The sequence below is a fragment of the Pocillopora verrucosa genome, chromosome 8, assembly GCF_036669915.1.
Source record: "Pocillopora verrucosa isolate sample1 chromosome 8, ASM3666991v2, whole genome shotgun sequence".
Lineage (NCBI taxonomy): Eukaryota > Metazoa > Cnidaria > Anthozoa > Scleractinia > Pocilloporidae > Pocillopora > Pocillopora verrucosa.
This window is the reverse complement of record NC_089319.1, coordinates 7,500,485-7,518,187: the sequence shown is the minus strand read 5'-3', so window position 1 is coordinate 7,518,187 and position 17,703 is coordinate 7,500,485. Positions and strand designations below refer to the sequence as shown.

Below are 17,703 nucleotides of genomic sequence, written 5' to 3'. Positions count from 1 at the left end.
CACCAGAATATTTGTCTATAAATCCAAAGTTTATCGTGGACTCAGTTCAGTAATCCATGGCAAACCACACAATCTACGGTGATCTGAAGACTGATCACTGATCATTCTTAGAAAAAAGGGAGAACAAGAGGTAAAGCTCTAAAAGGTTATGAAGACATCTCTGAAGCCATCATTAAGTCTTTGCAACGCTATCTCAAGCTCTGTGCAATCTGGCGTTCGGAGGTTGTTCACTACACATCTCAGGTGTTTTTCGGTGTCTGTTAGTAAACATCAAAAACACAGACCGCATGTAGGTATTGTAGGCAGTGGTCCTGCGGGATTTTACACAGCGCAGCAAATTTTGAAGGTAGGCATTTTAAATAATTATTATTGCTTGTTCCCTTTCAGTGACTGGCTTCGGAAAAGGGCGTGGGGTGGAGGGAGGGGGGTACGTTCCCCCCTCCCCCTTTTTCCTTATGGAGTCGGAAACTGACTGGTGTATGTTAATTTTTGCAGTCCCATGAAGATGCTGTGACTGATGTTTATGAACGTCTTCCTGTACCATTCGGCTTAGCAAGATTTGGAATTGCCCCTGATCATCCTGAAACTAAGGCAAGGCTATTTTAGTGTTTGCACACATGAAGCAAGTAGGAGTATCACTACACTACTCCCCCAATCAAATTTTCCATTTGCTGACATGCAAGCATGTTCCCTGAGTTTCACCCAAAAAGTCTTCTGAAAGGACATATGGTTACTGATTAGCAAAATTTAAGTTAGTATGTCCTTGGAAACTCAAAATCTTTTTTTGCTGGAAATTTATGAAATGTATACAGGAATATATGATAAGAAAATATCAATCATTTTTATCAAAACCTGCTTAGAAAGGTAAAAGTCAACTGAAAGAACTCAAGGTGTTTTAGGTCTCACTTTGTGAGTTTGCTCGAAAGCTTCCAAAGTATACCCAGTACTTCACAACAGAATACCAGCCAGAGCTCTGGCAGGTGCTGGGTCTTATTGAAAGCACTGTATTTAGTTGATTAACAGTATGCCTTGCTGCTTCTTACCATAGAAACTGGGATATACTCTGTCAGATATGTGAGTCAATTGTCTTGAGCTGTTTATAGACTTAACTGTTTTAAATCAAGTGAAATGTCAGTGACATGATTTAGTACTCTTGTTATGCAGAACTGCATAAACCAGTTCACAACTACAGCCTCATCTGACAGATGTACTTTTATTGGAAATGTAAATGTTGGAAAAGATGTGAAACTTACAGAGTTACTCCAAGCTTATGATGCTGTTATCTTGGTAAGATAGAGAGAATTTAGTTTTATTATGTACATTAGGCGATTTAAGACAGATTTTAAAAAGATATTCAAATCTAAAATAAAGTATAACATTCTGAAAACTCTATTGGCTACAGGTGTTTTGCGAGAAATGTGGTTTGTACCTAGCATTGTGAATTGACAATCATTCAGTGTGACTGTCTGGGCAAGGATATTCATGGGAAGCACTTTTGTTGGGAGTAGTGACTGAATTAGATGATCTCAAGACCCAGCTTGAGATCATCATCAGCATGTCCTTATATTCAACATATCTATGTGTTCATCTCTATATTTTAAATCAATGGGAACTAGTGTATACTTAAGCAACATTATCATCCTAATGAATCCACCATCCAGTTGATAGGAATTCATTCAGTGATAGAACAATCCTGATAAGCAATCTTAAGATGGTATGATCAAATGTCTCTTGTCAAATGATTTCCCTTGGTTTGCAGTGTTATGGAGCAGAAGATGACCGAACATTTGGAATTCCTGGTGAGGTAAAATGTCATTTTTTCTTAATCTGAACAGGATATTTCTAATGCTTGGTTGCCCGGTCAGTAATCCACCTATTCTGTGACAATTTGGGAATAATTAGTCATGTGATAGTTTAGTCTGATGGTCTGGGTGAGTGTAGTCCTGAGAAGGATTTTTTCAGTAGTCAATTATAATGGTAGTACAGAATACTCATATGTACTTACAACTTCATAGGATTTACCTGGAGTATATTCAGCAAGAGCATTTGTGGAATGGTATAATGGATTACCAGCTAATTCTCAAGTATGTAATTTTATTGCTGTTTCCTCATGCTACCCTGCCCTGCAGTTATTTATATGATCAAATTTAATTAAACAAAAGCTAAACTTACTCCAAAATACACTTAATTCCAAATGTATAAATCTTAAACTGTGTACATGAATACCACATGATAATGATTTTCCAGTGACTGAGATAACATAGTGCATAATACAAATTTAACATTGGTAAATTTTTTTCTCATTCTATTTTCCAGAATTGTAACAATAAAGTGTATTTGTTAACCCTTTAACTCCCAAGATCTGATTGTTAATTCTCCCCTCTAGCTGCTACACATTTCCTTGTTAATTAGTTACAAGAATTTGGTGTTCAATCAAGGTAATACCTTGTACCTGATGAGTTTGAGTATTCTCATTACCTGTTTGCTGAATAATGTATGGATACTATAAGGAGAAGTTACATGTTTATCACTTGGAGTTAAAGGGTTAATCAGTGAGACATGATCAAATATTCCAAGTATCTTTGGCCATCAACCAAAATAAAAAAATGGTTTTTTTTGTTTGAACTGAGGTAGCTGAGGGACAAACACATTTTATTGCTTATAAATTATAAGTGTATGTTTGTTTTGTGGTCTCTCTCTATTTTTCTGTTTTGCTAATTGAATCCACTGTTTACAGTTAGAACCAGATCTGAGCTCAGAAACTGCTGTCATATTGGGTCAGGGTAATGTTGCTCTTGATGTTGCAAGGATTCTACTCAGTCCAATAGAACTTTTAGAGGTAATTAATTACAAGCATTCTTTCAGTTTTTCTCATCTCTGCTACTTCCAAACATAAAGAATAATGGGCTTTGATTCATTGTCATATGCAAGAGTAATTTTAAATGTGTATTTTTATTGTTTCCATTGAGCAATGTTTAAGTAAAATTTTGGAAGGACTGATGTGCTATGCAGTTTGTCAGGTGTTAAACTTTTAAAAAAGAAACCAAGGTGGTTCCTGAACCTCCAACAGTTTGTCATGTGTGTTGAAAATCAAATCAAAGCATCCAAATAAGGTCTCTTATCATCATACATCTCAAAATGTAATTTCAAGTTGAAGTTTGACCAATTAAAGCAGGTTAAAAAGCCCTGATACAGACAATTATTAACCAGCACATACCATCATACAGAGAAATTCTTTGAAAAAAGAAAATAGGCTTAGCCTAGTGACTTTTAAAATTTTGGTATTTCTTCCCATCTTACACCTTTGTTAGAAAACAGACATTTGTGATCATGCCTTGGAACTGTTGAAGAAGAGTCAAGTAAACACAGTTTACATAGTGGGAAGAAGGGGACCTCTGCAGGTGAGTGTAACATAGCAGCAAAATCAAATGCACATTTTGCTAATTTTTTAAGATTTACAATGTTGCGAAAGAGTTTTCAATGTAATGCAGTCAATGAAAAAGGAGAGATAAATTCTGCTACTGGGTGAAAGATCAGTGTTGTTATTGAGTGAATGACTCAGGCATGCTCGGAAAAAAAAACTCCAAATGCTCCCTATAGGACTCAAACTTTTTACCTTGTGATTGGTACTTCAGATCTCCTACTGCTGAGCTATAGAAGACTTGTGTGGCAGGCTTGGCTGTTTAACTAGGCTCATAGTGACAAACATCCTGCATGCTGCTACAATATGATTTCTTGTTCACATATTGACACGTAGGTAAGGCTGGACTCCTAGTAGAAGCACTTAGAGTTCTTTTTCTCCAAGTATGCCTGTGACATTAACTGAACAACATCATATTTTATTTAATAATCGTATCATCAGGCTTAAATTAAATTTAAAAATTTACCATCTTCTTTTACATCAGTATAGATACTGTTGGTATAGGTTTCTTGATTTGTTAATTGTTTTTAATTTTTTGCTCTCCAGGTTTCTTTCACTATCAAGGAATTACGTGAAATGACTAAGTTACCAGGTTGTAAAGCTACACTTAATCCTGAAGACTTCAGAACAATACAAGAAAAGCTCTCTAGTAGGTTGTATTTTCAATTTAAGCTTCTGGTTAAGGAAATATCTGGAAGCTTTTTACGCTGTTATGGCAATGTACTTTGTGACCTGTCTGAAGAAACATTTCGTTGGCGTTTTATTGGCTAGCGGCTATAAGAATCTATGTATTATTTAAAGATTTTTCCACGTAATTTTCAGGCTTAATTGTGTTTGATTCGTGTTCTTTATAGGTATTCCAAGACCTCGAAAAAGACTGACAGAACTGATGTGCAAAACAGCAATGTAAGTTAAATGAACTCTACCAAATACCTCCTTTTAACTGATACATTAATTTGGACAATCTTTGTTTTCTTTTTCTTTTAAAGAGATGGAGGTACCTCACAAAATTCAACGCACAAAACTTGGGGGCTTAAGTTTCAGCGGACTCCCGTGGAGTTTCTGTCGGCGTTAGGAAAAATATCAGGAGTAAGATGTGAAGTCAACAACTTAGTTGAGGTAAATATCCGAAAGTAATCTGGGATTACTTTGGACTTGCCTTACTTCGCTGGCATGTGATTGGTCCGGAAAATTCGCTCCATCCTCTCATCCAATCAGATTCAAGACGAAACCAATCTCTACAAGGCCACTCGTGTTTCCTTGGCGTCAAGTTGTTTGCTAGTTTTAACTATCCGTTCTCATTTGTCTCTTTTGATAGTTTCTTTTCTACCGATGGACTCTTGCGTTTACGACACTCACTCGAAATGCGCTCCATGAATTAATACAGTATGGTTTGTTTGCATGCAGCAGGGTGATGGAACATTTCAAGCCCGTGGCACTGGCGTTTATGAGGATTTACCGTGTGGCTTGGTGAGAGATTGTAAAATCCGTAGACTACGAGAAGTTTCTCCCTTTCTGCGAAGTCGTGTCGTGTGAGTAAAAAAACTCACTAAAGAAAATTGATGTTAGCGCGCTGTGTGGAACTCTGGGAATGAAATACACCTACTTTTCGCGCGCCTCACCTCCAGAGTTCCGCGCGGCGCGCAATCATCAGTTTTCTTTCCACTGTTTTTTTTTCACTGGCGCGACGGACGTTGCCTGAGAGAGACTGCAATTGTAATTATTCCAGTTAGTGGCGAGTTATTGCTAATTTTACGGTGAAATGAATTAACTCCCTTGTGTTTTTCTTTCTCGTTCGGCTTGTTTTTTTGGCTTCTCCTCGCAAAGTAAGTGCTTGCTAAGTGCTCGCTAACTGATTTGTCGGTATTTTTTCTCTCAGGTTTTTCGTAGCATTGGATACAAAAGCATCCCACTTGATAACGAGGTTCCGTTTGACAGGAGGAAAGGTGTCATCCTCAACATTAATGGAAGAGTAGTTGATGCAAGTAAGTAAAAGTGCAAAAATTGAAGCCATTATTGTTATCAGTATAAGAGTACTTTTAGAATAAGTGTCGTAAAACCAAAACAAAAGTAATCACAACAGCCAGTCATATCAAGGAAAATGTCTCAAAGAGCCAGAGAAAATTCCTGCCAAGTAAAACCAAGCAAACTGCCTGAAGCGTGGGAAAACACGAGTGACAAAGTCGTGGCTAGTTTTAATTGAATCTGAGTGGTTGAGAAAGTGGCGCAAGTTTTTGGCACAAACACACAACAAAATGAAGCAAAACCAATCAAGAATAACTTTCGGTACTCCATCGAAAATTTCTCATCAATTGAATTTTTATAATGTAGATTTGACTGTTTAGTATGAGATGTTTTCGTCGTTGTTGTCGTGCTCTTTTATGTTCTGGTCAGTGTGAGATTTTGTTTGTAGTGAAAGAGCAGCGCCCATGACGTAACATGTTAAGCGACCCGATTTGCGTGAATTTTTTTACTGAGCCGTCGGCACGCAAGAGTGCTGAAATCCAAATTGTTGCTTATTGTCTGTGAAGCACCGACTTTCGCATCTCCAACGAAGATTTCTTGGTGGTGATGTTGGGTGATCTGTGCAACAGGATGCACGGTGCGCTACAAGGAGATCGCCTCAAGTTAATTTTTTTGTATTAAAACAAACTCTTTCACTCGTTCATTAATTATTACTTTTTTCCTCCGAAGACAATACTGGAACGTCCGACAAAGATGTGGCTTTAATTCCAGGTAATGCTTTGACAAAATTCCAAGTTCCTAAGACCGATTTGGGTGGGCTTACACTTTCAATAGCGTGCCTTTGTGGGGTTTTTTTTCTCGCGTTTCCATTACCGAACCTTTTTTATCAACTTCTATAAAGAGAACACGAACATGTTGGATCATTTGGCCAAACGCTACCATCTTTCGAACATTTTTTTAAGCGTGTCAGACAATCGCCATTAAATCGAGTAAAATGTTTGACTAAACGTTTGATAAAGTGAACAGACACTTAAGCAGTGCAAAAAACCACAGACTCGCAGGGAGGGGTAAGGATGACTGTGTGTAGCACGGATTGCAATGACGATCGGGAAACTTTCAGGCAAAGTTTTTTTCGAATGGATAACCCCGCATCGTTTGCCTGTTTGTGATTGTTTTGTCACGTTAGGTCTGTACTGCAGTGGCTGGGTGAGAAATGGACCTGTAGGTGTCATTGCAACCACAATGAACGATGCCTTCCAAACAGGAGAGCTTGTTGTACAGGATCTAAAATCCGGTGAGTTTTCCTCAAGACCTACTCATCAGGGAATGAATGACTGGTAGGGAGAGGAAAAAGTTGTGTTCCAACCAGAGTTTTCTTTTATCTGTCTCCCTTGAATTGAAGGTAACTTAAAGACAAAGGTCGATCCAGTTAAGGGATACGAGGCGATAAAAAGCTTACTAAACTCAAGAGGTAAGTGCGGAAGATGAGTGACCAGTGCATTTGTAGAGTAGCCCGTACAAGGGTTTTCAGTGTTAGACGGTTTGCAAAAATAGCGTAGAGCGATGCAAAGGGGAGATTTGAGCTGGGTTACACAACCTGTCCAAGACCTCCCTCCGTTTTTCTTTCTGCGTTGTTATTGAGGCCTGTTTCACACAAACCCCGTTTACAGACCAATCCTTTGGAACGATACATTTTTCGGGAAGGTCGTAGAAATTATCCCTAGAGCCTCAGTGTCCACTACCAGAGACACTGACATATGACAATGCCTTAAACCCTTTAGGGCGACTGCTATCTAATTTCTCACCAAGATATCACCGCTGAATCAAACATTAGGCTCATGAGAATTAAGGAAATGATCTCAGATTTGAAAAGCTCTCGATATTTGTGTAAATTCTCATCGTTAGTGTCATAGGAAATTTATAAAAAACAGTATGAGGGATATGTATGCTGATGTTTGGGTGTAAAGGGTTAAGATTATCTCTCTCTTGACCTTTCGGTACATGGATTGAAATATATGCGTATATATCCTGTTCATTTATTCAAAGTTTCTATCTGTTTTTTTTTTCTCGTTTTCCAGGGGTCAGACCTGTGTTCTTTGATCAATGGCGCAAAATCGATCAAGTTGAACAAAAGAGGGGAAATGAACGCGGAAAACCTCGCGAAAAGATCGTTCATGTGCACGAAATGTTGAACATTGCTTATGAACTTGAAAATAAGGGAAGCTAGCAATGGCTGAACTTGTTTTCGGGATACTGCGTTGAAATTATGGGGAGAACTTACAGGTTAATTGAGAGAATCAAAGGGCTCAGGCATCGTTGAAGTGTTCAAGCGAGGATCCTAATGGGGCGATGGTCTTGAAAAATGAATAAAGAAACGTCAAATATTAGAAAAAAATGTTAATCAAACTTGCTTGCGGAAGCTTCAAATAATTTGAATACAAGAATACAGGTTTCAAATCTCTGCTTTTAAAACTGATCACATCACTTCTCCTATACCATATGGAATGTTTGAGGAAGTAGAGGCTAGTGGAGGCGTGGCTGCCTGTTTTCATTTTTCGGTCCCTTCGAATTCTTTCCGAATTTTCCCTGTTACGTGCTGAGGCCGTGCCGTGTGTTAGATATCTAGTGTTCCCATATCTAAACAGTGCACGTAAGTGCAGAAACAAATAATGGTTGTATTGTCATCCCATTTATCTTGTAAGAAGCAAAGGCTATGTAGATATGGACTCCCACCCCGCCCTTCCCCCTTCTCTGCCCAGGCCCCCAGATAGCTTGCCAGGCAAACTATGAGGCAAAGTGCTTTCCTGCGGCTCATAAAAAAGTGGACTGTCAGATTGAAAGTCAAAACTTGAGATTTCGTTACACATGTTGTGTTACGGCTCCATCATCGCCGTACAAGCTGTGTGAGGGCCAAAACATTCTCGAAGAGCTGAAATGTTTAAGTTAGCAACAATGAACGTGAACTTTTGGGGCAGAAAGGACGAATAATTGTCGGCGGGGTCAGAAACTTTTTTCAATGATCAGTTTTTAAAGCTCGAGATGATTTCAGGGTTTCTAATAGAGCCAAAATTATTGCGAGTTATTTTCTTTTTTCAGGAAACCTCCCTTAGCAATGGATACTCAAAGTATTGCAAAAAGACTCGACTGATTTTTGCTCAGAATTCAGATACCTATTACTAGTTGAAAACATTAAATTTCAGGACATTGCTGATAATTGCATGACTCACCAGCTGTTGATATCTGAATCTGAATTGATTGCCAGCATTAAATAGAATTTCTTTTAATTTTATAGATAGATCTAATTGCATATTTTTGTATAAAAAGGATTAAGGATTCTACTCAGTCCAATAGAACTTTTAGAGGTAATTAATAACAAGCATTCTGTCAGCTTTTCACATCTCTGCTACTTCCAAACAAAAAGAATAATGGGCTCTGATTCATTGTCATACGCAAGAGTAATTTTAAACATGTATTTTTATTATTTTCATTGAACAATGTTTAAGTAAAATTTTGGAAGGGCTGATGTGCTATGCACTTTCTCAGGTGTTAAACTTTTCAAAAAGAAAACCAAGGTGGTTCCTGAACCTCCAACAGTTTGTCATGTGTGTTGAAAATCAAATCAAAGCATCCAAATAAGTATAGGAAATCGTATGAACGCGAGTGCATTTTGTGATTTATGGGCACGAGTGATGTTTTGAAAGTTCTCAAAATTGCATGAGCCGTAGGCGAGTGCAATTTGAGAACTTTCAAAACATCACGAGTGACCATAAATCACGAAATGCACGAGCAGGTTCATATGATTTTTTATTTATTATATTCTCGACAAAATTACTCCATCGCGCTACTCTGCACGCCTTACGTACTACAAAAAACACTTCAATGGGTTCCAAAATGCTCACATGTTTTATTTGAACCAATCAAAAAATGTAATGTTGTGATAGGTAAATCAAGCGTGAAGTTCTTGAAAGTTTCTCAGAAAATATTACAAGCCGAACTCTGTCAGCCATTTTTTTATAAGTTGGTGTTCAAATTTGGCGCTTCCCCTGTGTTTCCATGGCAACTTCTCCGTATTGCACTCTATAACCTCTATTGCACTCTATAATCTATTTATGCATTCATCATTGACCAATCAGAAACACGATATTTTGTTGACTATATAATAAGGTCTCTTATCATCATACATCTCAAAATGTAATTTTAAGTCGACCAACTAAAGCCGGTTAAAAAGCTCTGATACAGACAATTATTAACCAGCGCATACCATCATACAGAGAAATTCTTTGAAAAAAGAAAATAGGCTTAGCCTAGTGACTTTTAAAATTTTGGTATTTCTTCCTATCTTACACCTTTGTTAGAAAACAGACATTTGTGATCATGCCTTGGAACTGTTGAAGAAGAGTCAAGTAAACACAGTTTACATAGTGGGAAGAAGGGGACCTCTGCAGGTGAGTGTAACATAGCAGCAAAATCAAATGCACATTTTGCTAATTTTTTTAAGATTTGCCATGTTGCAAAAGAGTTTTCAATGTAACGCAGTCAATGAAAAAGGAGAGGTAAATTCTGCTACTGGGTGAAAGATCAGTGTTGTCATTGAGCGAATGACTCAGGCATGCTCGAAAAAAAAAAACTCCAAATGCTCCCTATAGGACTCAAACTTTTTACCTTGTGGTTAGTACTTCAGATCTCCTACTGCTGAGCTATAGAAGACTTGTGTGGCAGGCTTGGCTGTTTAACTAGGCTCATAGTGACAAACATCCTGCATGCTACTACAATATGATTTCTTGTTCACATATTGACACGTAGGTAAGGCTGGACTCCTAGTAGAAGCACTTAGAGTTCTTTTTCTCCAAGTATGCCTGTGACATTAACTGAACAACATCATATTTTATTTAATAATTGTATCATCAGGCTTAAATTAAATTAAAAAATTTACCATCTTCTTTTACATCAGTATAGATACTGTTCGTATAGGTTTCTTGATTTGTTAATTGTTTTTAATTTTTTGCTCTCCAGGTTTCTTTCACTATCAAGGAATTACGTGAAATGACTAAGTTACCAGGTTGTAAAGCTACATTTAATCCTGAAGACTTCAGAACAATACAAGAAAAGCTCTCTAGTAGGTTGTATTTTCAATTTAAGCTTCTGGTTAAGGAAATATCTGGAAGCTTTTTACGCTGTTATGGCCATGTGCTTTGTGACCTGTCTGAAGAAACATTTCGTTGGCGTTTTATTGGCTAGCGGCTATAAGAATCTATGTATTATTTAAAGATTTTTCCACGTTATTTTCAGGCTTAATTGTGTTTGATTCGTGTTCTTTATAGGTATTCCAAGACCTCGAAAAAGACTGACAGAACTGATGTGCAAAACAGCAATGTAAGTTAAATGAACTCTACCAAACACCTCCTTTTAACTGATACGTTAATTTGGACAATCTTTGTTTTCTTTTTCTTTTAAAGAGATGGAGGTACCTCACAAAATTCAACGCACAAAACCTGGGGGCTTAAGTTTCAGAGGACTCCCGTGGAGTTTCTGTCGGCGTTAGGAAAAATATCAGGAGTAAGATGTGAAGTCAACAACTTAGTTGAGGTAAATATCCGAAAGTAATCTGGGATTACTTTGGACTTGCCTTACTTCGCTGGCATGTGATTGGTCCGGAAAATTCGCTCCATCCTCTCATCCAATCAGATTCAAGACGAAACCAATCTCTACAAGGCCACTCGTGTTTCCTTGGCGTCAAGTTGTTTGCTAGTTTTAACTATCCGTTCTCATTTGTCTCTTTTGATAGTTTCTTTTCTACCGATGGACTCTTGCGTTTACGACACTCACTCGAAATGCGCTCCATGAATTAATACAGTATGGTTTGTTTGCATGCAGCAGGGTGATGGAACATTTCAAGCCCGTGGCACTGGCGTTTATGAGGATTTACCGTGTGGCTTGGTGAGAGATTGTAAAATCCGTAGACTACGAGAAGTTTCTCCCTTTCTGCGAAGTCGTGTCGTGTGAGTAAAAAAACTCACTAAAGAAAATTGATGTTAGCGCGCTGTGTGGAACTCTGGGAATGAAATACACCTACTTTTCGCGCGCCTCACCTCCAGAGTTCCGCGCAGCGCGCAATCATCAATTTTCTTTCCACTGTTTTTTTTCACTGGCGCGACGGACGTTGCCTGAGAGAGACTGCAATTGTAATTATTCCAGTTAGTGGCGAGTTATTGCTAATTTTACGGTGAAATGAATCAACTCCCCTGTGTTTTTCTTTCTCGTTCGGCTTGTTTTTTTGGCTTCTCCTCGCAAAGTAAGTGCTTGCTAAGTGCTCGCTAACTGATTTGTCGGTATTTTTTCTCTCAGGTTTTTCGTAGCATTGGATACAAAAGCATCCCACTTGATAACGAGGTTTCGTTTGACAGGAGGAAAGGTGTCATCCTCAACATTAATGGAAGAGTAGTTGATGCAAGTAAGCAAAAGTACAAAAATTGAAGCCATTATTGTTATCAGCATAAGAGTACTTTTAGAATAAGTGTCGTAAAACCAAAACAAAAGTAATCACAACAGCCAGTCATATCAAGGAAAATGTCTCAAAGAGCCAGAGAAAATTCCTGCGAAGTAAAACCAAGCAAACTACCTGAAGCGCGGGAAAACACGAGTGACAAAGTCGTGGCTAGTTTTAATTGAATCTGAGTGGTTGAGAAAGTGGCGCAAGTTTTTGGCACAAACACACAACAAAATGAAGTAAAATCAATCAAGAATAACTTTCGGTACTCCATCGAAAATTTTTATAGTGTAGATTTGACTGTTTAGTGTGAGATGTTTTCGTCGTTGTTGTCGTGCTCTTTTATGTTCTGGTGTGAGATTTTGTTTGTAGTGAAAGAGCAGCGCCCATGACGTAACATGTTAAGCGACCCGATTGGCGCGAATTTTTTTTACTGAGCCGTCGGTACGCAAGAGTGCTGAAATCCAAATTGTTGCTAATTGTCTGTGAAGCACCGACTTTCACATCTCCAACGAAGATTTCTTGGTGGTGATGTTGGGTGATCTGTGCAACAGGATGCACGGTGCGCTACAAGGAGATCGCCTCAAGTTAATTTTTTTGTATTAAAACAAACTCTTTCACTCGTTCATTAATTATTACTTTTTTCCTCCGAAGACAATACTGGAACGTCCGACAAAGATGTTGCTTTAATTCCAGGTAATGCTTTGACAAAATTCCAAGTTCCTAAGACCGATTTGGGTGGGCTAACACTTTCAATAGCGTGCCTTTGTGGGGTTTTCTTGTTTTCTCGCGTTTCCATTACCGAACCTTTTTTATCAACTTCTATAAAGAGAACACGAACATATTGGATCATTTTGGCCAAACGCTACCATCTTTCGAACATTTTTTCAAGCGTGTCAGACAATCGCCATTAAATCGAGTAAAATGTTTGACTAAACGTTTGATAAAGTGAACAGACACTTAAGCAGTGCAAAAAACCACAGACTCGCAGGGAGGGGTAAGGATGACTGTGTGTAGCACGGATTACAATGACGATCGGGAAACTTTCAGGCAAAGTTTTTTTCGAATGGATAACCCCGCATCGTTTGCCTGTTTGTGATTGTTTTGTCACGTTAGGTCTGTACTGCAGTGGCTGGGTGAGAAATGGACCTGTAGGTGTCATTGCAACCACAATGAACGATGCCTTCCAAACAGGAGAGCTTGTTGTACAGGATCTAAAATCCGGTGAGTTTTCCTCAAGACCTACTCATCAGGGAATGAATGACTGGTAGGGAAAGGAAAAAGTTGTGTTCCAACCAGAGTTTTCTTTTATCTGTCTCCCTTGAATTGAAGGTAACTTAAAGACAAAAGTCGATCCAGTTAAGGGATACGAGGCGATAAAAAGCTTACTAAACTCAAGAGGTAAGTGCGGAAGATGAGTGACCAGTGCATTTGTAGAGTAGCCCGTACAAGGGTTTTCAGTGTTAGACGGTTTGCAAAAATAGCGTAGAGCGATGCAAAGGGGAGATTTGAGCTGGGTTACACAACCTGTCCAAGACCTCCCTCCGTTTTTCTTTCTGCGTTGTTATTGAGGCCTGTTTCACACAAACCCCGTTTACAGACCAATCCTTTGGAACGATACATTTTTCGGGAAGGTCGTAGAAATTATCCCTAGAGCCTCAGTGTCCACTACCAGAGACACTGACATATGACAATGCCTTAAACCCTTTAGGGCGACTGCTATCTAATTTCTCACCAAGATATCACCGCTGAATCAAACATTAGGCTCATGAGAATTAAGGAAATGATCTCAGATTTGAAAAGCTCTCGATATTTGTGTAAATTCTCATCGTTAGTGTCATAGGAAATTTATAAAAAACAGTATGAGGGATATGTATGCTGATGTTTGGGTGTAAAGGGTTAAGATTATCTCTCTCTTGACCTTTCGGTACATGGATTGAAATATATGCGTATATATCCTGTTCATTTATTCAAAGTTTCTATCTGTTTTTTTTTTCTCGTTTTCCAGGGGTCAGACCTGTGTTCTTTGATCAATGGCGCAAAATCGATCAAGTTGAACAAAAGAGGGGAAATGAACGCGGAAAACCTCGCGAAAAGATCGTTCATGTGCACGAAATGTTGAACATTGCTTATGAACTTGAAAATAAGGGAAGCTAGCAATGGCTGAACTTGTTTTCGGGATACTGCGTTGAAATTATGGGGAGAACTTACAGGTTAATTGAGAGAATCAAAGGGCTCAGGCATCGTTGAAGTGTTCAAGCGAGGATCCTAATGGGGCGATGGTCTTGAAAAATGAATAAAGAAACGTCAAATATTAGAAAAAAATGTTAATCAAACTTGCTTGCGGAAGCTTCAAATAATTTGAATACAAGAATACAGGTTTCAAATCTCTGCTTTTAAAACTGATCACATCACTTCTCCTATACCATATGGAATGTTTGAGGAAGTAGAGGCTAGTGGAGGCGTGGCTGCCTGTTTTCATTTTTCGGTCCCTTCGAATTCTTTCCAAATTTTCCCTGTTACGTGCTGAGGCCGTGCCGTGTGTTAGATATCTAGTGTTCCCATATCTAAACAGTGCACGTAAGTGCAGAAACAAATAATGGTTGTATTGTCATCCCATTTATCTTGTAAGAAGCAAAGGCTATGTAGATATGGACTCCCACCCCGCCCTTCCCCCTTCTCTGCCCAGGCCCCCAGATAGCTTTCCAGGCAAACTATGAGGCAAAGTGCTTTCCTGCGGCTCATAAAAAAGTGGACTGTCAGATTGAAAGTCAAAACTTGAGATTTCGTTACACATGTTGTGTTACGGCTCCATCATCGCCGTACAAGCTGTGTGAGGGCCAAAACATTCTCGAAGAGCTGAAATGTTTAAGTTAGCAACAATGAACGTGAACTTTTGGGGCAGAAAGGACCAATAATTGTCGGCGGGGTCAGAAAACTTTTTTCAATGATCAGTTTTTAAAGCTCGAGATGATTTCAGGGTTTCTAATAGAGCCAAAATTATTGCGAGTTATTTTCTTTTTTCAGGAAACCTCCCTTAGCAATGGATACTCAAAGTATTGCAAAAAGACTCGACTGATTTTTGCTCAGAATTCAGATACCTATTACTAGTTGAAAACATTAAATTTCAGGACATTGCTGATAATTGCATGACTCACCAGCTGTTGATATCTGAATCTGAATTGATTGCCAGCATTAAATAGAATTTCTTTTAATTTTATAGATAGATCTAATTGCATATTTTTGTATAAAGGCGCTTTTGTGTTGTTTTTTTTCTTATGAAATTGCAGTACTACTTTTGTCCTTTCCTTTCGCAAGAAACTTCTTTGAACGTTCAAGGTCGATCCGATTTTTCATTTTACCATGGTATACGAAAGTTGTGATTAAAATGACAAAGTAATTTCGCATTAAATTCCTTTCAGAATTCGGACGTATCAAATTTGCAAATGTTTGCCGAGTTTCTAGTAATTTTATTGTTTGGTTTACATATTAGGCCCTTTCCGACGCGTTTGGGTTTAAAATAACGATTTACAACAAGTTAGATTACGAGCTGTCAAATCACATTCAGATTACAAAGCTTTTTAAACATTTTAAGCACAATATAGACACTTTAAAATACCCTTTTTAAATCGCCCCATTTAAGTCCGTTTCGGCGAAATTAAAGGCATAGACAAGATTACTTTTTTTGATTTACAGAAGATAGGTTTTTAAACGGTGTCCAAATCTATTTTCTGTTGCTCGGGTCGTAATTAAAAAACTCAATTTGGATTCAGTTTGCTCTCCGAAAAGTTGTGAGTATACATATCTAGTCCATTATTATTCTTGACTAAAATTTATTTCGTTGTTTTTGTTGTTACTGTCATTTTCCCGGAGTTTTTTTGGTGCTAAATGTTTGTTTGTTTTTTTTAAAAACTTCGCACTTCTTTTTTGATGTATGATGGTTAGAGCTGTTTTGAGGCAATTATGAGAATTTCAGGGATTGAATCTTGATATGGAACGAGATAAAGCGCTAGTTTGGGCGAACACGACCAATAACTGCAAAGTTCCTGACGCGAAAATGAGTTTCAGCGGGTAGAAAACACCGCAGGAGCCCACAGGTGCTGGTTTTATTGTCGAAATAGTGAACTGTAAATATTATTGATCAGTTAATGTGATCTCGAAGATGTATTTTGCTGGCTTTGATTCGCGCAGACGATAGCGCTTTCTTGTAAGGCCAAAGCTAACTTAAGCACAGGGAAAATTGCAAGCGCTTTGAAATAGGTACACTGCGGCGCGTTTCATTTTGCCATGATTCAGGGCACAAGCCTCGAGGCTCGAGACCAGAAAAGTCACATGGTTTTCTGCTTTTGAAGTGGGAGGAAATTAACACATGTTCCGACCTCAATTTTTTCCAGCCTGACGGTAATTCTTTGTTGTGGTGAAGAAAAGAAGCGGGATTTGAAACAACAATCACTCGGCAAGGATTACAACAGCCGGATCTATCAGGTTTGTCCTCTTCCATTCACACCATTTGAATATGCTGATTGTTCTTCATATAAATATTGTAGTCCTGCTTACGCTATGCTATGAAACAAAAAAAGCGAATTCTTTTGAAATTCGATCGACTGTTGTTTCTCTACCATTTCCTCCATAAAATTTGCAGTTTTGTTTGCATTTTATCCTCTGTTTTTTCGCTGAACGAGGATCGACAAAATCACAGGAAAAAAATTATTTATGAATATTTACTATTAGATACTATTTTACTATTTACATATCTTCCTAATTGCGGACAGTAATACTATAATACTGGCAGGAGAAGGATAAGATTTTTACTATCGATCGTTTATCTTGCATAAAACGTCATTTAAATAAGAGACAGCCGCCAGAGGCAAACATTTTCAAAATTAAATGTCAAAATGATACGATACACGCGTTCACAATGCCGAATCTGTCATATTATGAAGATTTCAACCTAAAGTTTAGGCTAGATATCTGTTTTTTATTCAGGTGGTAAATCTAAGTTCTGGGACTTATTAGAGAATTTTCGATCCTTATGTTTCACTTTTCGCGGCATTTTGCCTTTAGACCTTTGATGCGCTAATTGCGCAAAATATGTGTTCAGGTTGGAAACTTGCCAGCGTACAAGCTATCCCATTATTTAAATTGGTCATCCTTGCTCTGGTGGCGCACCTCACGATTTGAACGTGCATTTTGCCTTCTTATGTTCCTTATTTCGCGCTTCTGTTCCTCATTTCCTACTAAAGAAACCTAAACGGATGATAGTCCCCCAAAACTATTTAGATGCCTCGCGGCATTTCATGATATGAATTATGTGACTCAGAAACAATGAACTATATTCATAGATGGTTCTGGAAAGAAAACTGTGGCATCTGTTTCACACTCTTATGGTTTATTATGCCTGGTGTTATTTGGCTTCTTTCCCCGTAATCTTAGATCGTGCAGACAGCTATGGCCCCGTTAAATTACTGTAACTGAATTGATGTTGCTAGTAGCCCCTGCGCCATAAAGTTCAAAGTGCTGCTGTTCTTTAACTCCCTTTTGAAACTGCCGCAAATACAATTGTAGTGGAACGGGTCTGTCGGGAATCCTGTTACCATTTTTGAGTTTTGTTTTCATCTATCGATTTTTAAAGATTTTATTCACCGACTTCCACGCTAGCTGTACAAATAAACGTGTCCTGATTCGCTAAAAATCGACTATTTATTTCACCGGTGTGCTAATTAAAGAATCGATCGATCCAAAATTCCTTTAATAAACCATTTCATTTTCATTTCGGTAAATTGACAAGGAAATTTTTGTGAGTGCATCGGCGATCATTGTAAATCACGAG

At 38.2% G+C, this 17,703-nt stretch overlaps 2 protein-coding genes across 2 annotated transcripts in view; both read left to right on the top strand.

Moving 5' to 3' along the window:
• The first annotated feature begins 29 nt into the window (after positions 1-29).
• On the top strand, positions 30-14,413 carry LOC131769835 (NADPH:adrenodoxin oxidoreductase, mitochondrial). Its single transcript, XM_066171122.1, has 27 exons — positions 30-346; positions 496-591; positions 1,165-1,287; positions 1,760-1,804; positions 2,016-2,084; positions 2,738-2,839; positions 3,312-3,401; positions 3,968-4,070; positions 4,276-4,327; positions 4,411-4,540; positions 4,829-4,891; positions 5,301-5,406; positions 6,116-6,157; positions 6,573-6,680; positions 6,789-6,857; positions 7,465-7,608; positions 8,711-8,748; positions 9,742-9,831; positions 10,400-10,502; positions 10,708-10,759; positions 10,843-10,972; positions 11,261-11,323; positions 11,732-11,837; positions 12,528-12,569; positions 12,990-13,097; positions 13,206-13,274; positions 13,882-14,413. The coding sequence occupies exons 1-27, from the start codon at positions 149-151 to the stop codon at positions 14,028-14,030; spliced, it is 2,490 nt and encodes an 829-aa protein (XP_066027219.1). The 5' UTR covers positions 30-148; the 3' UTR covers positions 14,031-14,413.
• A 1,802-nt stretch (positions 14,414-16,215) lies between these two features.
• The window catches only part of LOC131769840 (atrial natriuretic peptide receptor 1), a 39,554-nt gene continuing 38,066 nt past the window's right edge, over positions 16,216-17,703 (top strand). Inside the window, exon 1 of the mRNA XM_066170890.1 lies at positions 16,216-16,358. The gene's annotated coding sequence lies outside the window, so the exon portion shown is untranslated. The remainder of the gene's footprint in view (positions 16,359-17,703) is intronic.